Here is an 8,786-nt window from a genome sequence, read left to right on the forward strand (position 1 = left end):
CACAATCGATGGATAATGCACAATGCACTCCAGAGCTCACCACTCTACATATATTTCATTCGGAACAGCTGGTGGACAATTATTAGCATACATTCAATAATACTACCAATTCAAAATTTTAAAATCGGTGCTGTGAAGCCTTCCCGAGATGAAACATTGTGCGAGTGTGCCCAAAATGAGTGATTTTTGGACACTAAATCCAAGATCCACCCAGATCCCATTAACCTATCAACACAGAAAGTTCAAAATATGTGAAATGCACCATCCTGAATCTACTCCAGGTGTTTCTATGTCAATAGGACACCACCACAGCATGCTATTCGCGATTCATGAGCAAAGCGTGACGGTCAGGCTAGATTGGGAAATCACACTCTCGGCTTGGTTGAGTCTCCGCTTTCTTTGCATTCGGCAGAATCGGCACATACCAGCATCTGTTCCTTTGAAGACACCAGAGGACATTGTTACATTACAAGGACAGTCGACCAATGCCAAGGACAGCTCGAGTTTTTCGCAACCGCCCTTCACCACATTCACAACCTCCTCTCACACGCGAGGATCGTGAAAAACGTATCAAGGATGCAATTTATTACTAGATATTATTCCCTCAATGAAATTTGATTTGGAGCTCGTTATTGAAGCTTGAAGTTATGAACGGTGCGGAACACTGGACTTTCATTCGCTTTGCACGCTGTCGGACTGTGAATATCATTGTGTATTGGCCGAGGTGCCGCGCGTGACATAGTGTGACGAAATTGTGCATTTCTATTGTGTTTTCGACACCTCAACTTCCAGTGCTGCCGCTGCAACAAGCTCGCAACAAAATTAAAAAATTCTTGTTGGGCCTAATGCACAGAGACCTAAAGTATACACTACAGTAGATCCGATACGAATATGTGTTGTTGTTGTGTTGCTATTCAGCAATAAGTGTAAATTGTGCATTTCCCGTCGAATGATAGTATAATGTGTAATGTTTGTATGACACATGCATACATGAGTCATAATACTCGAGCGTTTTCACAATTCCTAATCAGGTAATGTTACGTGTTGTGACATTTGAACAGTTTTGCAGGTGTAAGTCAAACGCTGATGGCCTATCCAACTCAGATCTCTAGTTTGTAACTCAGACTAGACACCTCTACAAAATTTGTTGGATACCAACACCTGACTCTTTATATTATCCATTGTCTAACCGCGACTTCCTTACAGCTCCAGGTCTGTCGAGGTTTTAGAGATAATACCATGGAACAAAAAGGTAGTAACCACACGTCCTTTTGATCATCGGAACAACTAATTCTTTTTAGATACATGCAATGCAGCTATCCAAATTCAAAGAAATTTGGCAGGAAAATCACCTCCGAAGAACTTGTTCGCAGGCTTTCGAGTCCGGAATTCGTACGATGAAAGGGCTGGATAAGTGGGAAAAACGTTGTGCGTTGCGTGTGGCGGAACAAAAGGATATCTGTACGTCCCACGAGCATGAATTATTCTATATAACATTCTCGATAGTATTTGCTAGGTACCAGAAAGGCACGATGAAACGTAACAAGCGGAGAGCAGAGCAAGATGCACTTTTCATCGTACAGCAAGAGGAAACTGGTGCGTCACACAATTGAATCTCACTCCGTCAGCTGCTAATTTGTTGGATCTAAAGACCTAACTCGTTCCGATATCAAAAAGGAAATTCAGAGAAAGAAGATAGCAAAGAGGAGGGCTGCTGCTGCGGCAAAACGAGAGGCTAGTACGTGTCGTGAATATCTTATATTCGCTAGTTGCAAGTGATGTCTAGGGAAAATGGAGACACATATTTTAGCGGACACGCAAGCGCTGCTAGAGGAGAAAGAAGAAGAACTGTTGGCAATGCGAGATGCAGCGTCCATCGCATCAGAGAAGATTGCGTTTTTGGAAGAGAGGATGGACGATCTACTTGTAGTACTAAAAGATTTGCAGGGGGGGTCGTGAAGACTATATTGAAGTAGAATACATTCGCATGTATGTAGTGCACTGGGTGAACGCACACAGGTGGATCTAAATCTTCGGTGACTGATTTGGTGCGTGTGTTTGAATAAGACGATAGGATGGCATTGAACTGGCGATTGACTGTGGTCGGAATGGAACCGTCCAGATGAAAGAAGCAAGGCATTATGCTGCTGGAGGGATGCGGCTTGCATCACATTCGGGCACGACAATGTTAATCTTTATAACAACTGTAATACTAACACAACCGAATAGTCGATATAGACAATGGACAATCTCACAACTTCTATTACTTCAACGACGTCTAAGGATATGTGACTGACACGACTTAAAAGGACAACTAAGACTCTGAGGACAGTTTCACGACTTCCGTGACTTCAAGGACATCTAAGACTATGACTAAGGACAATCTCACGACTTCCAAGGTCGTCCAAGACTCTGAGGACAATTATGACTTCCACGAACGGACATTTAAGACTCTGCGGACAGTTTCACGACTTGCGTGACTTAAATAGATTACAAGTTGCAGTGTGTTTATGAATTATGTACTGTACAGTCTCGCAACTTCCGCTACTGGAATTAGATATAATACTCCGAGGGCAGTCTCGCCACTTCAAGGATTTCAAGGACATATAAGACTATGAGGACAGTTATCACTTCCATGACTGTAGAATTTATCACATATCCGGACTTTGCGAATTTAAAGACTGTTACAAATTTAAGGTACTCTGAGCATGTGATGACTTTGAGGACACTTTGGAGACTTTGAGGACAGGAAAAGCCTTCATCGCTTCAGCTACCTCGTTTACGCTTACCTTATGGGATCAAACTCCTATATAAAATACCGTGCATGTCGACAAAAAGTCCACTACGACTCAGAGCTGTAGTACAATGACAGGAATTTGGTGTGGAATCTTACATAATGTGTGGCCGATTCTAAAGACGTTCGTTTGCCACTCTACACGCACTTCTTTCCTCTTACCTTTACTTGCTCGCGTTGCAAGTATCATACTCGTACATCTTAGATTACACGCTTGTTATTATCTTAACTGAGGAAATTCCTTGTTAATATAATGCCACAGCACGACCAGGGAGACAAGAAGCGGAGGCTTCATCACGAAGATCTTGCCGACGCCGAGATGACTGTAGAGGAGAAGCAGCGCGAACGCCAAAGAAGATGGTTGGCGAACGAGAAGCGCGATCCTATCAGGGCGCAAGAAATAAGGGAGAAGAACACAGCTAACAAGCGTGCATGGCGTAAACGGAAGAAGGAGGAGAAGGAGAAGGCCGAGCAGACCGGTGACGCGGAAGTTCAAGACCAAGGTCCTCGAAAGAGGCAGCGTGTCTCGTCACATGAGACAAATCCTGTGGCGGAGCGCTCAGATTCAGCGCCTGTCGATATTCCAATCGACCCCGTCCTCCTTAATGAGGAAAACGTCGCGACTAGGCCGACTCCCCGTATCATGCTCGATGCGGAGGTGATGACGGTCGTGCCCGAACCCATTAACCCTACATCGTCATCCCGCAAAAGTCTAAAACCACCTCCCCTCATGCGCGATGTAGAGGTTATGACCGTCATCCCCGAACACATTAATCCTACGTCGTCATCCCCCGAAAGTTCACAACAACCTTCCTCACCCAACCCATCCGTTCCCACAAACCTCGACTCTCGTGACCTCGCAACTCCGATTATAGGCTCGCAGGTGCACGAGAAATCAGAAACCATCACATGGTCTGATGGATCTATTACCGTGCTACCGTGCATAGTCAGGGATGGCGTAAACGTGTGCCAGGAAGATGCTACGACGGTGTCTTACTTTGCAACCCTTCCGGAATCGCTTCCTGAGACGTCAAAAAACGTCGTACACTTAAAGTACAGCGACTGGCGCACCAAAAGCCGGCAACTGTGCGACGAAATCTCTGCGGCGATTCGGGTAAACAAGGCTGTTGTTATTCGAAATATAAGTAGACCCGAGCCTGCAACTCTCGATCTAGATTACCTAGAAGATCGTGGCATGTCAGACTTGATGCGTGTAGTCGTACATGGTGAGTCTGTTTTTAATTCGCATCTGCATTACACTATCTAATGTAGTTACAATAGACGCTGAACAACGCACCAAAGATTTTACATATCCGCATCAGCACGCGACTCTCGAAGAGTTCGTGAACAACATACACGACCCAAACAAGATTCAATGCATTCTTGACGTTGCATTTGGACAGGGAGGTCTCCCGTTAGAACTAAGGTTAGTACCACATATATTTACATTAACATACCACTAAACCGTCTATGCTTAGCACTCTCGATAGCGGCATTATCAACGGATGGAATCAAACCACTGTTGACTGCCCCATTGGTGAAAAAGTCCATCCGGACAATTTTACCGTCCATTCGTGGGCATTGATCCATGGCCCTGCGTACTGGACACATCCGCACCATGACTCTGACGGAAGTCTTACTTTTGTGCAAGTCGAAACGGGCGAAAAAAAATGGGGCTTATGGAGACACCGTAACGAAGATGAAATTTCTCGTACTAAACTCTCTGAGATAGCACCAGAGTTGACGGATCTCTATCGAAGCCGCAAAAATATCGAAGAAAGTTGGCACGGAGAGATCGTCACTCTCTTGCCCGGTGATATGCTGTGAGTATTTGGTCCTTATGTATCTATCCATGCTTACAATTGCAGAATACAACCACCGGGACAGTTTCACGCGGTGTATACACCGGTAGCCTCCTTCGCCACAGGAGGGCACTTTTATAATTACGAAACCATGCATCTAACGGAACTTTCCCGTTACGTCGACCATAAGCAAGGAAGGACCTTGACAAACCAGGTCCATGAACACTCTCTGGAAACCTTCCAACGTATGGTTGTCAACTTACCGCGCATCTCGCGTCGCGTTAGTGAGTTCATTTCCGTTTTCACTACATTGAACACGTGTAACATCGACCTTTAGAGCTGTACAGCAGGCCTTTAATGGCTCTTTGTATTATGGTCTTAGATACCAACAAATATGTGGCCGCTGGCACCGAAAGGCCAAAGCTCAAGACGAGCACGACGAAACGAGCGAATGAGATTGCAAATGCAATCGTTAAACATTTTTGGAAGGATTTAAAGAACGCGACATCTGTGTATCGCAAGAAGCAGACGGATGGAAGTAGTAGCCAGATGCATCCGGGCGAACTCGTCAGTAGAGAAGAACTGTTGAATTGTCTAGAACGCTTCACCACCCTGTAGTGTTGTTATTACACACTAGTATTACATCATTTTGTTACATTTTACATGCTGTACTGATAGAAATTGCGGAACTGTAGGATATTTATAGTTTGGATACTCTCTTCATAGCGCAGGCACCGCCTTGAATTTTACATGCTGTACTGATAGAAATCACGGAACTGTACAATATCTATAGTTCGGACACTCCCTTCATATTGCAGGCAGCGCCTTGAAATCGCACCTTTGTAACGCCATATCATAATAGTTCATTTTTTTTGATTCACCCATAGTAAATTTGAAGTTAGGTGCGGACGAAACAACACGCCGGGCTACTTACTGATACTTGCGAGCGACTTACTACAGCAAGAAGTCTTGAGCACTTGCCGAGAAATTTGACTACTTGTGCGACTATGATGACTTGTGGGACACATGCGACTTTGACGACTTCTACGAATTTGGAGATTCTACGAATTTGGAGATTCTAACGACTTTGACGACTTTGACGACTTTGAAGACTTTGACGACTTTGACGACTTTGACGACTTTGACGACTTTGACGACTTTGACGACTTTGACGACTTTGACGACTTTGAAGACTTTGACGACTTTGACGACTTTGACGACTTTGACGACTTTGACGACTTTGAAGACTTTGACGACTTTGACGACTTTGAAGACTTTGAAGACTTTGAAGACTTTGAAGACTTTGAAGACTTTGAAGACTTTGAAGACTTTGACGACTTTGACGACTTTGAAGACTTTGAAGACTTCTGCGACTTCAAAGACCCCGGTGACTTAGGGGACTCTGACGACTTCGACGACTGTGAAGACTTTGGAGATTCTAATGACTTTGACGACTTTGACGACTTCTGCGACGTCAGATTGTACATTCTGAATCCTCGTGGATTACCCGTCGCTTGTTGTCGGACCTTTCTCTATTGCAAATTTGCCTCGCTTACTCACTCAACACTTCTTTCGTCACTGTACAACTCACTGAAACATAAGTATATGTAGTACAGAAGTAATCAAAACAATTATATTTGGGGATCATCACATCGGGGTTTGCAATATTTAGTACAACATTTAAACCACACTTGAATGCCTTGGGTGGCTTGAACTTTAAGTTAAGAGCAAAATCTACGACAATATCAGAATCCCGATGTGCGTTTAATGGACCCGCATTGTTAAGTAGCTCATTAGAGTTGATGACTAATGTGCTACGTATTTGGCAGTCAATAACACTGCCACATGTGCAATAACCACTGCCACATTTAGATAAGCTTAAATTCACCAGCTTACTTGTTCCTCGTCAACAACTTCCATCACACCTGAACCTCTCATTGGAAATTCCAGTGAGACGTTAAACATTCCCTCAGCTACCAAATCTACTCTACTATCAAAACACTTAGTGCTTCTCATACTCTCTGCGATCTCATATGCCTCGTATCCACTCTACTGTCTCGGAGAAACCGCAGGCCGCTAAACCCAGAGGTCCCATGCGGACTGGAGTCATGTCTGTGAGCAGGAAACGCCCTGTTGAGTCGAATACTCGTGAGCCAAATCACGAACTATCGTTTTCAACAGCTCATCTACGTTCTTTAGCGAATGACACGGCATCGACGTCCGACGCACCATTGGCTTGGGCAGAGAATCCATGGGAACAGGCAGAAACAATGCCTACACAACCTAAACGAAATCCTAAAAGTACGTATACTGAATGTCTATCGATTTTTGTCTGATTCCTTCGCGTCAGTCGTCAGCTATTGCGGGAAGCCAGGCCAGTTCTGGCCAGACGGCCAAGAGCCTCAATTCAAAGGCCAAAAAGCTCGCAAGAGAATATTTGTGACTCAAGGCAAATCTCAACCGCGCCAAGAGATTACAAACAATTACAAGGAGATCAATCGGCTGAAGGACGATGCTCGTTCGTCGCAGACCTTTCATCCACGAACGGGCGACATCGAACTCTACCACGACTACTCCGACTACGATGGTACCGACGAGGACGATTTGTTTGAGTTAGATGAGGATAAAGACACGCCTTTCTCCGCAGCGCCCACCGTTCCTCCGGCCGTTACTACTCATGTACCGGTTGGAACTTGGTTCGATGCAGGCGAACAATTGGATCCGCAAGATTTAGAGCTTATGTCGGAGGTAATGAAAATACCAGAGCAGGTACACTCCATGCTTCTACCCTCCTCCTCCGACGCCACTGTAGGCGAAATCTTGGACTTCAACGTGCCCGATATCGAGGCTGGGTCCTTCACAGAGAGTGGAACGTCGTGCTTTGACAGAGCACGTCCAATCGAGGATCTAGACCTCACCAGAGGTATACCTCCAAAGCAGTGGGTATATAGCCTCTACGCATCTCTTGAAAGCGCGATTCAGGATGGAAAGCGGTCGATCCTCGATCCTCAACTCAAAAACAAACCGTTGCCCCTGTGGATGTTGAACCTCTGGCAAAGACTACATGAAGTTCGCGAGGCTAAGATGACGTGGGTAGTTGCAGATACCTGGTTGAAGAAAAAGAACGAAGAGAGCTTCATTGGGAGTTTTTCGCCTTCTAATCCTTTTACCACGGCACGTCAAGTTATGCTTCGTCTACCTTACCGCAAGCAGCTTGTCGGGCTGTCTTCAAGCGGCCTAAGGAACACCACACAACTTGCACGCTTTCTGTCCGATAACGCGTGGCTCTCAGATACTCTCGTGGATATGATGATCCAGTATACCACCCGCCGATTAGTCGAAGCGCATTCCAACATCGTCATAACAGACACTGAGTTCGCCGATGCGATCCGCCTTTCAGAACCCAACGTCAATTCCTTGCCCCGCAGTTTCAAAAACTTAGAAGAGACGCTATCGAAAGGAAAGGTTCTATATTTCCCAGTGTGTATTCCAGAAGTGCACCACTTTGTTTCATTCCGCATCGACTTTGGACGGAAAATATTTTGCTACGGTAGGCCATTCCCCTCATTTGCTAGATAAAAACCTACCTGAAGGCAGGCGACTCTCTTAGTCTCCCAAACGCACTTCGACCTTTTATTCCCAAGTTACAGCACTGGCTTTCCCTCCGTTTCGATGGCCCATTCGAAAATCAAGGAAATACATTGCCACACGGAACTCAAGCAGACTCGTGCTCTTGCGGACTTTTTTCGTTAAATACGATTGAACATAGTGTCTTCGGTGATGCCCTGGGTATATCTGAACCTGCGCATGCACGAGCGATATGGTTCAAGGCGATCGGCAGAGATCAAATTAACGCAAAGCCACCACGACAAACTATCAATACGCTCACGTCTGATACGATATAGTTGACTCTACTTCGACATCCCAAAACGCAATACCATCGGCTCAACTTGAGTCGGAGGAGAAGAAGAAGGTGGAAAGGAGGCAGCAGCTCGTAAAAAGATACAAAGAGAAAGCAATTTCACGAGCAATGGATGCTGCGCGCCTTAAGAAAGACAAGGAGGACGAGATGGAGAGGCAGGCAATGGAGAGGATCAAGCAGATTGAGGACGAGAGGCAGAGTCAGGTGGAATTGGAGAGACAGAAGCAGATCGAAGACCAAAAGAAACAGTTGGAGATGGAGAGGCAGA

At 45.3% G+C, this 8,786-nt stretch overlaps 2 protein-coding genes across 2 annotated transcripts; both read left to right on the plus strand.

Annotated features, from left to right (window-relative positions):
• Nucleotides 1–1,310: 1,310 nt before the first annotated feature.
• On the plus strand, nt 1,311–1,959 carry EDB93DRAFT_1110886 (uncharacterized protein; the record flags this gene model as incomplete). Its single annotated transcript, XM_041448055.1, has 4 exons — nt 1,311–1,461; nt 1,507–1,596; nt 1,652–1,738; nt 1,787–1,959. The coding sequence occupies 4 exons, from the start codon at nt 1,311–1,313 to the stop codon at nt 1,957–1,959; spliced, it is 501 nt and encodes a 166-aa protein (XP_041300487.1).
• Nucleotides 1,960–3,047: 1,088 nt separating this feature from the next.
• EDB93DRAFT_1259155 (uncharacterized protein) lies at nt 3,048–8,766 on the plus strand (the record flags this gene model as incomplete). Its single annotated transcript, XM_041454154.1, has 10 exons — nt 3,048–4,020; nt 4,076–4,220; nt 4,273–4,617; nt 4,663–4,880; nt 4,934–5,210; nt 5,655–6,069; nt 6,603–6,744; nt 6,796–6,897; nt 6,947–8,146; nt 8,502–8,766. Coding segments are annotated over 10 exons (4,082 nt in total), but the record flags the coding sequence as incomplete, so codon positions are not given.
• Nucleotides 8,767–8,786: the final 20 nt, after the last annotated feature.

The sequence above is a fragment of the Suillus bovinus genome (genome assembly GCF_016758785.1).
Source record: "Suillus bovinus strain UH-Sbo-P2 chromosome Unknown EDB93scaffold_477, whole genome shotgun sequence".
NCBI classification, from domain to species: Eukaryota; Fungi; Basidiomycota; class Agaricomycetes; order Boletales; family Suillaceae; genus Suillus; species Suillus bovinus.